General features: G+C 39.1%; 1 protein-coding gene across 1 annotated transcript; it reads right to left on the minus strand.

Annotated features, from left to right (window-relative positions):
• Window positions 1-11: 11 nt before the first annotated feature.
• On the minus strand, window positions 12-4,055 carry LOC122404496 (probable Bax inhibitor 1). The gene is made up of 4 exons (XM_043408489.1): window positions 3,841-4,055; window positions 1,362-1,663; window positions 840-1,165; window positions 12-741 (listed from the first exon to the last, which is right to left on the minus strand). Exons 1-4 carry the CDS (start codon window positions 3,885-3,887, stop codon window positions 706-708), a joined length of 711 nt encoding a protein of 236 aa, XP_043264424.1. The 5' UTR covers window positions 3,888-4,055; the 3' UTR covers window positions 12-705.
• Window positions 4,056-19,372: the final 15,317 nt, after the last annotated feature.

Consider the following 19,372-nt stretch of genomic DNA (forward strand, 5'->3'; position numbering starts at 1 on the left):
GTGTTACCAACTCCATTATCATCGATTTATTTCTTCGTACATTTTTTATATTCATAAAGATCGATGCGTGACGCGTAATTTTTGTTTTCTATACGCATGTAAATGATAATAATCATACGTGTAAAGTTACAATTTTAATAAATAAGACTTTAGTCCTGTAACGACATCTTGGTATTTCCTTTCCTGCGTTTAACATGCTCCGTGCCAGACTAATTTTTGGCGATTCAAACGTCGCTGCATGACTTTGCAATAAATTTTTAGAAATTTGTTCGGTTCGAATGAAAAATTCCAAGTGGTTTATACGCAAAGTATGGCACGGAACGTGTTGTGATTAACCTTTGCCTGATCAAGAAAAGCCCAGAAACGCTGGGAAATTTTGTTTATTGAAAGATAAAAATATAGTACAATAAATTTATGTCTATGTATACATGTATATAAATCTAGTAGATAATAGATAATTAAAAAAAAAAAAAAAAAGGAAAAAGAAAATGATAACTAAGGAATTGGAAATTAATATTATTATTGCGTTTATACGGCCAACGCGTACCTAAAATTTGTCTCGACGGTAATGGATAAGCTGTATTATTTTAAATTCATTTTATCGTAATAAATATATGCATTACGTATGGATAGATTAAATGAAGACCTCTAATTCATGGATTTACTTGAATGGTATGATATTTTACAATTTCCTTCGTTCCCACTTTACTCTTTGCGTTGTTTGCGTTCTTTTGATAACTCCTGTAAAAGAGAAGAACAAAAAATTAGAACGATAAGCAGCCCAGTTTGAAACCTAAAATGTGCGGCAACACTGCCTGCTATCGCATATTGATCTTTACCTTTTTTGTGAGGATGATAAGAAGCTGACGGAAAATAGTAAGGAAATCAATGAAGAGATCAAAGGAGTGCAGAACAAAATCTTTGCTGCCCGCGTGGAATTTCTCGATGATCAACTGGGTGTCGTAAATAACGAAACCGCACACCAAGAACAATACAGCGTACAAATCAATTTCGTACAGTATGGACCAGTGTAGGAAGGCGTTGACGAATGCCAACATAACTAGAACATTCAGCAAGCTAACTAAGGTACCGCTCAGGTATAGCCAACTGCCTCGTTCGGCCAGAAGAGCCGAGATACTGAACGATACGAATACAACAGTTGTTCCTGAAAAATTAATAACATTATTATACCACGTATTTACATAGACGTCTATATCCTCGACAAATTAACAAGATTAATTCATAGTTTCGATAACAGAATTTATCGAGTCCTAACAGTGCTTATACCATATCACTGATTGTTGGTAGCCCTGTAATGGTAAACGTTCTAAATGATACACCGTGACAATGTGACGTCTTACCCATTAATGCAGTTACTATGATACTCGGATTGACAGTAACGACCAGCTCAAGCAAAGGATGCAACCCGATACCGGACAGAAATGCGAATCCCAACAGGTAGCATAATCGTAATTTCGGATTTTTCCCATTATCCGGCAAAGTTGACAAACGAAGGAGCAACGCGATCGAGCCAAGGGTCGTCAGCATGTTAGCCTGCAGGAGGTCTGTGTAGAGGTGGCCACAGGCTCCTGCCGCGGCCGTGACTGTCGACAAGGACAGGCAGGCGTAAACATTTTTCAAATGTTGCCTGACCGGTGCTTCGCTGCAATCAGAAAAATCTATTGTTATCTTAAGTACACATAAACTGCCGTTTGTGACTAACAAGGTGAACGCAAAGACCTTCGGGTCACCGATTTCAACGCTCTCGATGCCACGAAGGTCTTATTTCCCCACTCTGGGACTTTCCGTTCACGCTGTTCGATTTTTAAACATTTTTGTACAACGTTCGATGAAATCATGTACAATGCAATTATCGCACCGTGAATCGTATGTTTCCTAATTGTTTTTTTAAACTTGTTACACGATCGGATTTAACACTAAAACTACCGACAATTATAGCGTCTTTATTTGCACCAAAGCAATTAAAATGATAAACACGCGAAGAAATGTACAATGCAATGGAAATGTTTATTCATTCTCTCATAGACAATTGTAAATTTTCAAAAATTAAGTCGAATTAATTTTTTAGAAGGTTTATTAGTAATAACTAGACTACGGATCTTTATGCAAATTCACATTTTTATTAATAGAATTAATGAAACTGCAGCTTCGCAGAGGGCTGTCTCAACCCCTAAATATAATAATTCGTATCTTACTTTAAGTATTTCTTATATTTTTGCATATTAAATTGTGTAGTTTTTTGAGGATTGAAATTTCCCATAAATGCATAAACATCCACAGTCTAGTAATAACCCTTTTCCACCCTCTTAGGGGTTGAATTTTAGAATATTCTCTCTTATTTCCTGTATACATCATAAAGGAAACCACTGTGCAAAACTTCAGCTTTTATGTCCAAGGGCTTTAGCCTGGGCGTTGATGAGTCAGTGAATCAAACCTTTCATTTTGCATATATAGATTATGAATAGCTCATTTTGACTGCTTTGGTAGTTCTAGCGTTAAATACACATATTTAACCATAATATCATTGATAAGTACAAATTCTCCTACATCCAATGTAGCCGTACGCCCCCACGTCATTAAACCACTGCCCCCATACTTTACAGCGGCTTGTAAATTACTTTGATTTGCTTCAGCACTGGGCTCTTTCCATCTGATTTAAATGCAATGAATTTACTTTCATTCCTTTTATCGTAAACACAAATATCAGAAGGACAAACTTTTTGATCTTAGCTATATTTATAATTTTTCTTTTCTCTTGGGTCATCAGTCTTGGAAGAACAATTCTAATATGATTACCAACATTTCATTTTCAAATCATTTTATGACAGAACGGACAACATAAATTTAATATTGCTTTTCTTTCCTGAATTGTAATTTCTAGCCATTGTTACTATGTTCTAATTCCTCAACTAGCTTCTCTGATCATGTTGTATTTTGAGAATTTTTCTTTGCATTATGCTATTACTATTACTAGGTCAGTGAATAAAATTTATAAATCGTTTCATTAAAAAAAACTAACTTTTAGTAATGGTGATGTAATTACGTGCAAAATTGTGTTATTTAACAATATCGTGCAATTACATTCAGAAAAACATTACTGAACGTTTCGATGACTTTCAGAGACTATTATAACGTGACATTTAAAAGAACATCGTTCTTGAATGGTGTCGTAAAAACACGACGAGCATTATTTAAAAATGTCACGTTATTAATCTCGGTGTTGCGTCAATTACGAAGGTTGCAATCGAATGACGCGAGGTGTTTACGGGAAGTTTACGTTTGACAAGGTGTTAATGCAAGGTAAACACGCGGGACGGGGCACGGGGTTTGTCGAGGAATAATTTTTGAGAATCGTATAATGAGGTTTGTCAGAAGCGTCGAAACTGTGGATTCACGGCGTGATGTATTCACGACGCACGTCACAGTGACTATGCTCGTACTCGAAAAGTTTTCTGCATCAAATATTCAGATTAATAAAGTTCTAGAATATACGTGGACGACTGAAGGTCGCGCAAGATATACCAACAACGTTGATAAGAAAAGATGCAAATCACGATAAATAATATCAAAAACGATGCCCGGGGAAGAGAATTTCGACGCTTTTATTACGATACGAAAACGTTCCTATAACGCTGATACGGGTTACATCATCACGGTCGTTACGTTTCAGAAACAGAGCGTGAAAAATAATAGAATTAAACGCATCGACGACTAATGGACTCGCGGCGAAACGAAAACGAAACGTATAAAACGTTATCGCGCAGATAGCAATTCCGTTCGAAAATTTTACAGCATTTGGGCGACGAGAACGATACTCACAGTCTGTTGGAGAAAGCGTTCACGAACGTGTTTATCATCGTAGCCATAATTTCGTTGCTTGGTTCTAACAAGTCGCTTTACGATTAACACCACGATCCGTCGGACACAGTTGCTTTCCACTTATATAAAACGAGAATAATCATAAACCCTTGAAGTAGTCTCCTTTTCGTGGACACGTCAGTAATATATCTGTACGTAAATTTTGTCGTCGGCACTCCCGATTGGTCGACGTGCCCCTTGAAATTTTACAGGACGTCAGTTTCACACGACAATGACAAAGAATCGCGTATCCCATACAGCAGACAGAAATAAACGATACCTTCGTTCGACCATCTCGCCGCTAGATGGCTACCACGAACAGTCAATTCTCGCAAGTTTACGAACAACGAAAACCTGATTAAGCAGAAAATCTTTCGACGTCGAAAGATGGAACCAAATACTTTATCGTGGACAATGTTCGTTAATCTTATGGACCAAGTTTTCTACGCTCATCAGAAACTGAAATTTAAAGCCAATCGTAATATTTATGGGACAAAACATTCGCCATCTATCCGACGAAATGACAATCACTGTTTTTCATAGAGTCACGATCGTGGACTAGGTACGGTATAGATCCAATGCTTTTTCACATCTCGTTTATGATTCTATGTTGTCTGTGGTTCGTGTCCCATGAACTGAAGTACCGACTACGCTAAGAATCAGGGTTTTTAATTTTTAAATATACGTAATATAATTTGAATGTAAATTGTGGCCTAAGTATTCTCCATCGTAGTTAACGGTCGATGGGACTTGAGTGATATTATTTAGCGATTAATTAATAATCGTATCACTGGGTAATACAATTATTAAGAAAAACTAAATGATATTAGCAGATTGGCTGCGATCTGCGTTGCATAGGTTTGAGATACAGAGCTTCTTCACTAGATTAGTTTTGATTCTCACATTTGGTAGAGCTGCAGTCTTATTCCATTCTGTCTTCCGTTCTATACATTCTATACATTCTACATATACATTCTATACGTTCTGTATGTCGCCACAGCGAGGTATACGAGTAGACCTTTCACCACAGACGAGGTACTTATATGAGTAGACCTTTCACCTAATGTATTTCTTCGACCCGTTTCTCTGGGGTTTCGAGACCCCATTACCATTTTAGTGTCATTCGCAACGTTACCAACAGATTTAGAAATGAACACAAGAGGAAGTGAGACAGAAAATGAAATTACAGAAATTGTATTAATTTTTAACGGAATGAAAGTTGTACGGTCCAGAATTGAGCATCAATCAATTAATTTCATTGGAGTAACCAATCGATTAAGATTATTAAAATACATAAGGATGTACTTCATTGACAACTACACCGAAAATCCTTATTTACTTAAAAAAAATAACTCGGTATGGCAGTCAGAGTGATTGGGTCATCAAAGTCCATAAGGCGACAGGTCTATTCGTATACCTCGTGTGTATTTCACATAGCGTCAAAAGAAAAACGGTAGCTTGGAATGTTTATTGTATTTCTTTTGCAATCGCGAGTCCTACCTGGGATAACCTCGACGAGAATTTTTTTTCTCGAAAATGCGTAGAATTTCAAGGATATGTCTATTCACCAAAAATGATTCTAATTGACCCCCACAACCGAAAATAATTTTTCCAACACGATTAATATTTTTTAATATTCTTAAAACGTTCCAATTGACCGACTTGAGAATGGTTTTCGCATGTTTCGAGATTAAACCCCTGGATGCTTGAATATTTTCCAAATTTACGATCCAAAATACACAACTCATCTTCATGTGCATTAATATATGTTTTGTTGGGCGTTGTAACATATCGTTTTGCGATTTTAGTGACGCATGTACAATTTACCGATAAGAAACGAAAGATAGAAACTTATACAAAAGAAAGTATCGTATAGAGGACAGAAGGTCGAAGAAACGTATACGTGATGTACGTGATACGACCTTGGTTCTCGACAGAAATTCAAGGAAACTTTCAGTCTCCTCGAATTTCTCCATATTTTCATACCTATTGTTTGCAATAATTATTAATTAACATCAGGCAATAGTTGAAATAATGCTCGATAGCGTGGGTTGTATAAATAATTGTTTTAATACCATTTTGCGTAGAATATTTATTTTTCGGTCACAGGCACGGTCAACCGTTAATTGATTGGTGAACGCGTCAAGGACGGTCCTCCCCTCCCCTTTCACTCGCCTGCCTGAGGCTAACAGGCTAACTGCCGGTGGCGAGCTCTCACTTCTTCTCTCTTTCTCGGCGCTGGCGGACGTGACCGCCGTGGGTCTGCGCGCCACCTTTACTCGCCACTACTGACCACTGGCCGAGCACTGGTCAACTTTGCTGACCAATATTGACCATTAGTGACCAGTAGTGAGCGAGTTCCGAATCTCCCTTTTCTAATTTTTTTTTCGACCTTCGAGCGTCTGTTGGGCTTGAATGTGGGGTTCCATCTTGCTTTTATTACTTTGGTCTCCTTGTTCCTTGTTTGGTTTGTTCGATGCACATTCTATATTGCATGTACAAATCTCTTTCATCGACCACTATCGACACAGTGGTGAATGATATCTCAATCTCCGATTTCTCACTTCTTTATCGACATTCAAATGTCTACTGGGCTTGAATCTATCGTTTCGCCTCGTTTTCATTTGTCTGGATTCCTTACATATTTTACTTCTGGCTTCTTGTTTGCAAATGTGTTTGTTCCCGTATTTTATTCTCGTCTAAATGTTGCTTATTGTATACGCTGTGCTCTTGTCCACGTCTATTTTACGTCACTGGTTTCTCTGGTTCCATTTATTTTATTTCAGGGCTTAGTGTTTATCAATTCATTATATTTAATTGTTTAACTAATCGCAAATGCCGCCTCTTTTAGTTTGTTTCAGATTACTTACAGGCCTCTATCATCGTGGGACATCGCGGGACATTGCGTAAATACCAAGCAATTATTAACCTAGCTTCTCGTTCACTCGTACTCTCGTTTCTTCTCGTCCAGTTCATCTGCTGCACGGTTCAGCATCGCGTCGCGTATCCAATAATTTAGCTTCACCCCATTTTAAACAAAATAATTGCTTGGTAAAATTAGATATAAGCATCGACGACTCTCATGTATGCGTCTGCGTATGTGCCAAGTAATTCTTTTACCAACTAGCTTCTCGTTCACCCGTTCTCCCGTTTCTCGTTCCGGTCACCACTGCTTTGATGTAGAAAGCAAGTGATCGGCCGTTTAGCTGATCCGAAGGGTCAGTTGCCGCCCTCTGGCGAGACGATCCAAGAGAAAGCGTATTTCGGCCTTAGAGGGGATCAGGGACTGTTCCTGTCTACGGTAGCCCCGGCACACGCTCCCTCTCTCAGTCAGTCGTCTCGAGTTGGGTCCATCTGGCTCCCAACAGGATGCGTGGGAGAAATGGGGAACCTCTGTGCCGGGTGCGTCGATTCACTTCCCCTTCGATTGGACTTGCCAAGAGGCAACGGAGCTGACATTTTTGACCAGTTACTCGGTTCGCGTCGCGTATCTCGTTCCTTGCGTCGATCACTGCTGATCGACGTCGCGTCGTATCGCGTCGCGTCGCGTATCCTACAATATAACTTCACCCCATTTAAAACGAAATAATTACTTGGTGCAACTAAACTGGAAGATCGAAGGAACATTGCTTCCTTCTATTTCTCTAGTTTAGTAATCTAGCTTGTAAGAATGTAAAAGGGAGATCGATGGAACTTTGATTCCATCTATCTCCCTTCGGGTCTCCATTCGCAGCAACCTCCTCGTGGTGAGACCTGGTAATCTGTGTCACCCACGATAAAAAAGCTTATCTATCGTGGGTAACACAGAGCTAATGGCTGTGAATTTAGAATTGTTTCTTGATATAATAAACGAATTTAGATTTATAGTTTGGTTAATCATTATGTTAAGCAGGTTATTTTTATTCGAAGACAAATTCTTTAGAAAATTCTTTCAACTCTCTTCGTTGGTTGTGCATCCTTCATTGGTTGCACTTTCGTTTGTTTCTTCTTCGACCAACGATCGCTGGTCACAGAAGATCTTTATTAATGGAGGGTGGTTGGGAATCGGTTAGGGCGGGTCTCCATTCGCAGCAACCTCCACGTGGTGAGACCTGGGTAATATTATTTACCGCTTAATTAATAATCGTATCGCTCTTGGCTGGGTTATGCAATTATTAATTGAAAACTAAATAATATTAGCAAATTGGCTGCGATCCCCCTTGCATAGGTCATCATAAATATAGAGCTTCTTTGCTAGGTTAGTTTTCATTTTCATTGAGTCATCAAAGATTCTAAAGTATTGTCAGAGACGAGGTATAAGAGTAGATCTTTCACTGTATTTTTTCGGCCCATTTTTATGGAGTCTCGTAACCCCATTACCATTTTCGTGTCATTTGTAACATTACCAACAGATTTAGAATTGAATTTCAATCCCTGTATAGTCAACTCACATATAATTACGCAAAACTACAGCTGTTTGCCTATCAATATTAATTCAGTGAATAGTTTCTCAACTGACCGCTATCTATAAGAACAGGGCGCTAAAATCACCTCCGAATTTTCAAGTCGGTATGGCAGTCAGATCGGGCGACGAAAGTCTGTTAAAACAGGATTCTGTGAAGGGGCTGTATAATAATTCGTATTCCACTATGAAATGTACTCTCTTTATTTAATAACAGAATTTTAACAACAGAAACTATTCTTAACACGTCGTGCTCATGTGAGATGATGCCTGGAACTCAACGATCGTTAGAAATTCCCGCTCAGCTTTTGTTCGCAGCACATATGTCGAGTATGTGACGGTACGTTCTATTGAGAAATTACGTGAACTTAGCCATTCTCAATAAAGTCCATAAGGCGTAATCACAGACGAGGTATACGATCGTACGGTATACTCGTATACCTCGTCTGTGTTATGGCGTCTGTGGCTGTTCACCATAGTCGGTAAAGTAGAAATAAAACACCATATGAAGGTACAGCGTATGGTACCAACAAAAGATACTTCAGTATCCATATTTATTTGACGCTGATAACTCAGGTATCTTTAAAATGATCTAATTCCGTCACAGGCAAAATTCGCCTATGGTATCGTTTAAAGATTATTTCTATTTTATCAATCGCCGATTATTTATCGAACGTGGTTACTTAAAGAACAAATAAAAAGACAGATACAAAAATTCGAAGATATATATGTAGGTTTATAATTTTTAAAAATTATGCAACGAACTAAATGCCCATAATATTCCCATGCAAATAATAATTTGAGAAATTCGCAACATCGAACGCTGCTCGTCAATTTCTGTCATTTCGTGTGACAATGTAATTTTTTTTTATCATTCTCAATGAAATCCACAGGCTATTTATAACCCAAGCAAATAATGTATTCCGATGTGTCTCAGTTTTGTACTTTTTTTAAATTAATTACTTCAGATCTTGAGTACCTGTTACATAGTTTTGAATATTACTCTTGCTCTACTATTTTGTGCTAATTACTCCTTGAATGATATGGTGCGGGTTCCGTCCGCAATTAATTAAAATTATATACGAGATCGCAATCGAAAAAACAATCTTGCCGCGATTTTCATAATTTTCGGTAAAAATACGAGGAAAAGGGAACATGGAATTCCTGGTTACGCCGTGACGGCGTGACGGGGTCGAAGATCTTCGTTATTATTTCAGCGAAACGAAGCGTGCATGGGTGCACGCTCGAGTTAGCTCCCGTACGAGTTGTTAACTTCTTCGCGAGGATTCTGACCAATTTATTACGCACAGAATTCAATGCTGTTTTTCCAGAATCGACGTTCCAAAAAAATTCCGTAAAACTTGCCCGTGTGAATTACCAGAGAGCAAAAAGACACGACAAAAGTACAAACCACGTTTCCTATTGACATAACCTATAAGCATACTGCTTTCAACGAGTCTGACGTAACAATCCAAGTTATATAATCCTTTAAAAATAGAGTCGTTATAGTAATTTTAATTAATTGTGTCGCTTCTATCGTTTTGGTTCATTTAATTTTGACGAAATAAAGATACAAAATTGAAGGTTAGAAAAAATCCAAGCAACGTATTCGTTTAATTTTCTTGAAATAAGTATGTTAAAAATGGAGGGATTTATTAAACAAAATGTGTTTAGTTTAGTTGCAACACGTAAGTTTACAGTGACGGTCACCGGTGACCACCACGGCAGTTAACGCGTTGAGAAATTTGCGAGCCCGGGTACCGTTGATTCGCGAAAACAAAAAGGGTCCTTAGATGCTAGTCACGAGGTAAATCGCGCGGTGAAAAAAAAAGTTCCTTCCGCGACGGGAAAGTTTGATCGCGGTTACGTTCCGCAATTAACGATTTAACGTCCGAATCGTCGAGTCACGGAAAGAATTGCGATCGCCATTAACGGCGACGAGAAGAGCAACGCTGCATCGAGAATAGCCGGACCGGTTAAGAAATGTTACTTTATCCTCGTTTGTCTTTTAACTATAAAACACAATATGGCATAGTGTTTGTACATTTGTTTGCGTAAAAGGTTAGCAAAACATCGCGATAAGTTTCGATTGTCCCAATTTTCCAAGCTGCGTGTAAATTGATCGTAAGATAACCTCTTTCAGAAGTCGACGTTATATCGAATCGAAGTTTAACCTCAAATTGTATCTCGATATCCAAATATTATTCGATGTGTATTTGAACATTCGACGCGACGAATCGGTACTAGTTCGTACGCGATATTTTTTCCATTGTTAGTAGTTGGTGTGCCTGGTCGGCGAACGACAGCAGGGAACAGGGCAAGGAAGAGGACTGAGAATCTCCTTACGGAACGTACGTACGTAAACGAACGTTCGTCACGCATCGCGACGATAAAGCCAGCCAGGTATCTCGGGGATAACGTTACTCCAGGCTATGTGTATGTGTGTGCGTGTTGTGTCCTGTAATTCCATTGATGTACTCCACGGACAGCATGTTCGAAAAAACCTGCGAGCTGGTTTTCACGGGGACACGAAACATACGATCGAACGACCGAAAATGTATCTTACAATGTTCCTTAAACCAGTGAGTAATTCTTAACCTTTTTAGATTCACGTCTGATCTAGGAAATAATGAAGTAATTCAGGCTTTGGTATATAACGCGTATAATTTCGTAAGATTTTGCATAACCTTAAATTCCGTGAAAATGTTCCGGCTGTCGGCTCGTTAAAGAGGTTAGGAATCACCAGATTGTTTACCACCGTAAAATCGTAAGCCAGATATCGATTAGTGTGCCAGTTTCGTCCTCGTAGCAGATGAATGGTGGCGTGTTCGGCGGAAAATTGATTTCTGGCGTGAATGATCATTTCGTCGAGCGTCCCCGGGCGTATTGCATAAGCGGACACGAGATAATCGTCCGAGAAACGACCAGGACGAAAATATATTTCCGCTCGCTAGTGGTTTCCACAGGCTCGTTGTCGTGCGGAAAAGTCGAATACGGTTATATTATTCGTCACGGTTATTAAACGTGTATTTCTTTTTTTTCCCCCCGACCGTGCACGACAGATATTAGAAGCGTGCATCGATTCCAGCTTTATTGTTCGTTGCGACTTGTTCTCTGCCGCGAACGTGTTTTCAGACGGATCACGAAGAAACAAGAAAAGTGCACGCTAACCTATTTCTGCCAAAATTGTGTCTCGTAACAACTTTGCGTTTCGTGACGGATGTGTACGAAACATTTCATTTTCGATTTAAAGTTCGAACATTTTGTAATTGTATCGTAAGTGATTGATCACGCAATCAGTCGGAAATATAATCGATTAATGGCTAACTTGGTCTGACACAATGGTCAATATAATTTAGTCGAAGCATGAACGTTGAAGTATTTATGAGATAGGCGATAAAATGTAGGATATTGGAAATTTCTCGTATCACACTCTGAATGTAATGCATCGACATTTTAACGGACGTGTTAATGCGAATGTCGTTAATATTTCATTGGTCGTTCATGGCCGACGGATTTCCTGAACGATAAAACAATATCGTCCAGCAGCACGTTTTCCCGTGTTTTTCTGAAACCTCGCGAATAGCGCAAGAAGGAAAAAGCGGCGAGGCCATCGGGGGCCGATTTGACAAGCGTTAAAGCACGTCGTGTTTTACAGCCGCCATGGCGATTTCCGTCACGTTATTGTGTCAAGTACTTGCTCGTAACTGAAAAGTAATCGGTGCAAGACAGATTGTTTGCTCAGACGATGTTAGCGATATGTAAATGAAATTAACAATTGATAATTTAATAATTTAATATAAATATAGGGTGTTCGGCAAACCCTGGGAAAAATTTTAATGGGGAATTCTAGAGGCCAAAATAAGACGAAAATCAAGAATATCACTTTATTCATGGAGGCTTTGTTAAAAAGTTATTAACATTTAAAGTTCCGCACGTTCTGAATTTTTTTCTCGAAAATGCGCAGGATTTCAGGTGTGTGTCTATTCACAAAAAATACTTGTAATTGACCCCTGTAACTAAATATAATTTTTTTAGAATGATTTGAAATTTTTTAATTTCGTCTAAAAGTTTCACACCTTCTCGAATTTTTTTCTAGAAAATGGGTAGGATTTCGAGGGTAGGCCTAATGACCAAAATTGATTGTAATTGACCCCCGCAAACGAAAATAATTTTTCCAGACGGATTTGAAATGTTTGAATTTAATTGTTAATAACTTTTTAACGAAGCCTCCATCAACAAATTGGTATTCTTGATTTTCGTCTTATTTTGATCTCTAGAATCCCTCATTAAAATTTTTCCCAGGGGTGGCCGAACACCTTGTATATAATAACTGATAGTCGAGCGCTTGTGAGAGAGTGATCCCTCTGGTGGCGATCATGGAAGGCGACGCTACATATTCTTTCAACCAACAAATTTTATTTTCGATTCGCTGATGTTTTTAATAATCTTAAGGCCCAGGAAAATTTTTGGGCCTCATGGGCCTTAAATTCCAATTTGCTTCGTTTGCCAGTATTAGTACCTCCTAAAAACAACTGCGTTTCTTCGCGAAAAATCGACGTATAGCTTGTTAAGGCCCAGAAAAATTGTTGGGCCTCATGGGCCTTAAATTCCAATTTGCCTCGTTAGCAAGAGTGAGTACCTCCTAAAAACAACATTGCGTTTTTTCGCGAAAAATCGATGTATAGCTTGATGGGCCCGTTTTGGGGCCAACACCCTGTATATTAATAATTTAATTTATTATTTTAAAAAATTTGATTCTCTTTTTACAATTTCATCTGAATGTATCAGAAACAATAGAAATTGCAATGAAATCACAAATACACAGATTTAAAATTTAACGTGAACCCTGTTATAAACGATGACCAAATAAATTAATTTTGGTACCGAGTTTGCAGCGACCTATTTTTTCGACGCGACTGGCCCAATTTTTTTTCGACACAATTATGCCCTCACTTTTTCCTCGAAGAATTTGTCTCGAAGTTGTCGTTACCGGTAAAAGGAACAATTCTACGTGGCCAGTAAAAAAGAAAGCTCGGGAACGATTAATCAAACCGAAAGAAAGAGGTACTTCCCCGAATAAAAATGCCATCGATGAGTGAAAGCGGTTTTCTTGTTTTGCACCGCGGCGGGCCGAACGCCACGGGCCATGCTTCACGTCGGTTGTCCATAAGTAATTAAATTAGGCTCCCTTATCGTTACATGATCCGCTAAAGAGTGAAACTGTAAATCAATTATTCATCGTATTGTCGAGCAGGCCCGTTTTTGTCGAGCGTGAGACCGGTGGTCTATTACAAAGCAATGGCGCAGCCTCCTTTTCCCCGTTCGGCCGTTTTATCCAAGTGAAATCCTTTCTCTTCTTAGAGACGGTAGACGCGTTCTCGTGCGCCGCCTTGGCTTCTTAATTACACGAATACGCTGTGTAACACGGAATTACATAAATATATATTCTTTTCAGCGAACTGGAATACGGTCAAGGCCAGTCGATCGGCAATACGCGATTTCTAAAGCGACGTTTAAAGATAATTGTAACAATTACATCGATAGGTGTACCATCGTCTTACGGTCCGTTGTTGTTCCAGGTGACGCCGTGCGCTTCTAATTTTGTTAGTGATTCATTGAACGAGGTTACAAATGCCTTTGTAAGACAATATTGAGTCCATGAATGTACTGAAAAAATTAACAGCATCAATTCACTTGAAAGCGCCGGTAGCTGATAAATAAGACAATTAAAATCTTCACGGTTCTCGTTGTATCTTCATGAAAACATTATCAATGGATCGTAGATGTTCGCCCGATGAAAATGAGTCCAAACACGGCCCGCTTCGAACCATTTTTAATCATACGTTATTCAAGTCATTTTTGAAAATTTTTTTTTGGGTGTAATTAAACATTGTCCGAATATGGTCGTGTTTGGACTCATTTTAATCGTGAGATCCTCACCGATCCAACGATGATATTTTCACGGATGAAAAAATATTACTGGAATTTATTTGTTATTTATGAATAAATAAAAGCTTATTTGTTACTTGAAATAACTTTTGCCCGTCACTGTGTGATTTTTGCACGCTTCTTGAGACGATAAAGTAAAAATTTGAAAAAACGAACATTTAGGATTTGACAGTAACCCTGGACGCGTATAGAATTCCAAGCAATCTTTCTCTTCGTTGAAAGTATCAAAGTATAATTACGTTCGAGATTGGAAGCGATTAAACGCGATTCGTTCGACGTTCGTGGCAATTATCTTATCGGTCGCGTTCTTCCGTAAGTTTCCCTTCCCCGGTATAATGACATTATGCAGTCCGGTGGCATGAAGTTTCCCCGACAGTGCATAATTTAGGGGATAATAACCGGGCAGATGCAGATCGGGATCGTACGGTGCGGTGAACGCCGCGGTATTTCGTCATTGCTTCGCTAGTTATCTCTTTGTGTCTACGTCTGAGAAAGAGACGACAAACTTTCACCGGAAACGTATCCTTGCTTCCCGCATGTCGCGTGTCTCGCGCTTTTTAAAACGTTATCATCAATGCTTGCGCGGCTGCTCGTTACTGTCGTGTCGGAGACAAACTTAGGAAACACCGCGACGAGAGCGCCGGTGAAATTGAAAGCGAGCTCGGTCTATTCTAATTGGCAGATCGTGCTAGGACGACCATACAGCCCTGCGACCATGAGAATCTGAGTTCTTTCCTTACTAATTGCGGTTTAACTAGAAATTAAGATCGAATTACTCGCCGCTTGTAATGATATTATGTGTGATAGAGTCGAGAACGAATCGAAGAGGTACTTTGGTTCGACGTTTTGGTGAAATCGATGTTTATATAAACGTAAAATATAAAATGAGAATTTTACGTAAATATAAAATTTTATATTTATATAGAGGCCAAAATAAAACGAAAATCAAGAATATCAATTTTTTGACTGAGCCTTCGTTAAAAAGTTATTAACAATTAAATTCGAAAATTTCAAATCATTCTGGAAAAATTATTTTCGGTTGGGGGAGTCAATTACAATTATTTTTGGTGAATAGACATAACCCCGAAATCCTACCCACTTTCTAGAAAAAAATTCCAGAAGGTGTGAAATTTTTCGATAAAATTAAAAAATTTCAAATCGTTTTGAAAAAATTATTTTTGGTTGTGGGGGTCAATTACAATCATTTTTGGTGAATAGACATACCCCCGAAATCCCACCCACTTTCTAGAAAAAAATTCGAGAATGTGTGAAATTTTTCGACAAAATTCAAAAATTTCAAATCGTTCTGGGAAAATTATTTTTGGTTGTGGGGGTCAATTACAAATATTTTTGGTGAATAAACATACCTTTGAATTCCTACTCAGTTTCGAGAAAAAAATTCAGGAAGTTGGACAAATTTTTCAACAAAATTAAAAAACTTCAAATCATTCTGAAAAAATTATTTTCGACTGTGGGGGTCAATTACAATCATTTTTGGTCAATACACATACCCTCGAAATCCTACGTACTTTCGAGAAAAAAATTCTTTACCGAAAATCTACCGTGTGGCCAGAAATGTTACCTATTATGTAATCTTGATTTTCGTCTCATGTTGGCCTAGAATCTCCCATTAAAATTTTTCCCAGAGAAAATAATTCCAAACATTGGCATTTATGATGTTGGAAAGTTAGGTTAGAAAGACGAGCCTGTGCGCCCGTAAAATTATGCGAAACGTGTTAGAAGTGGGATGTACAGCGAAAATGCCTTGACACTATAGAGGCAAGAGGACAAAATTAGATTACGTGGCTGGAACAGTCTCATTAGCGTCATTAACCTCGCGCATCTTTGATCATTTAGCCGCGTTATTGTACCGCGTCGCGTTAATTAAGCGTATTCAGGGATTTATTAGTTTTACTGGGTCGTTGCGTATGAATGCATGTCGAACGTGTTTCCTTGCTCGCGTCCGCCGTGCATCCGTGGAAAATGAAAGCAATGAAATGTCGTTTTTTTTACTATTCCTTCATACCACGCTGCTCGAATTACTTCACATACTTCCCACATATGGGTTGATTCCAAAAAACTGGGACAAACATCTTTGGTAAACGAAAATATAACAAAATTCATTTTCTTTTTATTTGGTGCAACGGTACTAGTGCAATATGCACTATTTATGAGAATAAATAATTTTTGTGATTTTTTTTAGAAAAAAAGTATATAAATAACAAAATTTGGTGTATTTTGTATGATACCTTTGTGATAGTATCACTAATGAATTGGCAAGGATTTCCCGAAAAAAATGAGTCCAAACACGGTATCGTTCCAACTAGTTTTAAATTCACACTGTGTTTCTATTCCTTTTTACATTTCAGATTCATTTCCGTGCCGGAGAACACCACGAATCTATTGATATTCAGGATAAAAGTTGTTCCGGCTGTCCAGAGAATGCTATATTTAGTCTTCAAAAACAAAAAGACATCGTTGAACGTAGTTGAAATAAAAATAAAACACGGCGTGTACACGTCACATTTATCGTCCTATAATCCAGACTGAACCTAACCTCTCCGATGATAGCGCGCGCGAGAATTGGCGCGTAAATAGTAACGTAGCTGGAAACGTATTTGCAAGAAAATGGCGTTGTCGGGGGCGGGAGGGGTCGGGATAATTCATACGAAACTCCGGCGTCAGCGTCGTTATCGTGCGACTGTGCACCTCGTCGATCATTTAGCCGCGCCATTACGCGGCGGTGCATCAATTAATTGCACTCGGTTGCATACACGCACGCCACGACAACGTAGACTCGCTCGGAGATGAGCGAGAAAGGTTTCTGTGTCGGGGCAAACGAAGCCTGTGGGCAACATTAGCGTGCGCGCGCTATTGAAATATCCAGGCTTTAGCGCTTCGCATGATGCACCTACGCGAGCCAGCAAAGGTTCGTCCGTGATCCTCGCTCTTCGATCCCCTGGCAAATAAATTGTACGATTTATCTTGTTTTCGACCGCGATAGGTCCGCGGATAACGATTCCATTGTGAATTTAATGCCGGGCGCAGGTTAAAAGTTTGTACAGGGTGGTCCAGCTGGAACTATTAATTCGTCGATAACAGAAATACGGTCGCGGAGCGATTCCCGTGGGAGGGAAATAGGACGACGCGAAAGGTTTTCGCATCGTGCGAAGAAATGTTAACGACCCGGGGAACTTTATCGAAAATGAATCCAGCGAACGCTGATAGATGGCGGACCACGCGATCGTATCTCGCGAAACTTAACCCCCTTTAATTGCACGTAATTTCTCGAACATGTACCATTTTATTTTTCACAAGAATTCGATTAATAGAAAGAAAAAACTCCCTACGGTTTAGGGTTCTTTGTGACCGCTAGGCGTCGCGCCCGTCGAGCGCCAGTGGAAGTCGGGCTTTATTCTTTCAACAAACCGCGCGTCAGAATGTAGTCGAACGCAGCTTCGACAGACTTGCATTTTAAATTAGTGTCTGTTATTATTCGTGCGCGTTTTACTGTATATTCTACTGCTTACCCAGGACTCGCAGTTGAATTATTTTATTGGTCGCACGGCGTACCGAGCCGGGATATTTACCGGAAAACTTCAACGTCAACGACCGACGTAATCCTCGGAATAATCACCGTGATTTTTCCATGTCCGTTTCTGCGATTCGTGTGCTGCACTCGGTGGCACCATTGATCGGCGAACACACAGCCTGAACGAGCTAACGGCGCTGAAAGGTTAGTCGTAACCATGCACCGGGTGGCTCGAGAAACGGAAGCGAAAGTAAATATAATTTCGAAAGAACAATGTAGAAGCAAGGTTAGGTCTGGCAGGTTAGGTACAGCAACGAGTTGGATTTGGATAAAGTAAGTTGCATTCGAAAACGATATTACGTGAGCGAGGTTAGACGTATGTTGTGGTTGAATTAGACATTGATTGATCTGGGTTAGGTTTAGACATGGTTATCTTCTTGGGGTTTCAGTTCGTAATAGGTTAAGGAACACATGTTTTAATTTGAGTTAGACATTGACAGGCTAGGTTAGGTGTAACTAGAAATAGACGTTGGGTAGATTTGACATGGTTTTATTACAATGACTATATTAGTTGTAGGTTAAGTGACATATATTTTGATTTTAGTTAGGCATTGATAAGTCTGGCTAAGCAAAAGTTAATTAAAGCGGACAGGTTTTAGGTTATGTTAACACCAACATCTATAGTATTTAAGTGTGAGGTTATGTCCATTTAGATAATGGAGATTTAGATAGAGTTAGTTACTAAGTTAGCTTTTTACCAGTTAGGAACAAGTTTAATAACGTTCATTCGATCTTCCTTTTACGATTCAATTTTCAACGTGCAATCTATTCCATGGACAGCGTCATATTTACGCGCGCGGAACTGGGAAATGGTTTCACAGTCGATAAGGAGGATCGATGCTAATCGAATGCACCTCGAGCGTATTTTATTCGTCGTGGAACTGTGTCGATATAATTGGGCGGGGGGGGATCGATAACGCTCGATGCCGCGGGAACACCGGTCGAAAGAAACGAGAGCGAGACCCGATTTCGAATCGTTCGGTCCCGTACATAGCGTGGATCGATCGATGCATCGATCATTCACAGCGCCCCGCGTTCCGTTCGCAGTATGTGCAGCTAATAACGAGGAAGAGAACGTGCCTCACGAGGTTCACATAAATTTACGGGGTAGCAACCTACTTATCACCTGCTACGTTCGTGAAACGATATCCCTTTAATATCGTTTTACACGGTACGTAATTATCAGAGTAGATCGCGCAACGGCTCGATAAAGAAACAATAAATTTGACGGGTACGTGACTCCGTGCGACGTTCGCTCGCCCGCGTAGCGATAATTTAATTAAAACTACATTTTACGAAACGTTATTAAGAAATTGGTTAACATTCATCGGGGTGATTAATCTTTGTTCGAAAGTGAAGAGAATACAATGTGTTCATTATTTTTCATTCTCGTCTATTTTTCTATAGTTTATTTATAATTCATTTAATTTTATAAAATTATTATTTTTGAATTACTTTTTTTTTATCTCACGATTCTTCGGGCAGTTCTCAATATGATCGGTATACAA

Source organism: Colletes gigas, unplaced genomic scaffold (assembly GCF_013123115.1).
Source record: "Colletes gigas isolate AHSC1104 unplaced genomic scaffold, ASM1312311v1 Colletes_gigas_Sc00003, whole genome shotgun sequence".
In the NCBI taxonomy this organism is placed as follows: domain Eukaryota; kingdom Metazoa; phylum Arthropoda; class Insecta; order Hymenoptera; family Colletidae; genus Colletes; species Colletes gigas.

Coding starts and splice junctions, on each gene's coding strand:
- LOC122404496 (XM_043408489.1), bottom strand. CDS start 3,887: ATGGCTACGATGATAAACACGTTCGTGAACGCTTTCTCCAACAGACT. Junction 1,166..1,361: donor CATAGTAACTGCATTAATGG/GTAAGACGTCAC, acceptor TTAATTTTTCAG/GAACAACTGTTGTATTCGTA. Junction 742..839: donor TTATCATCCTCACAAAAAAG/GTAAAGATCAAT, acceptor TCTCTTTTACAG/GAGTTATCAAAAGAACGCAA.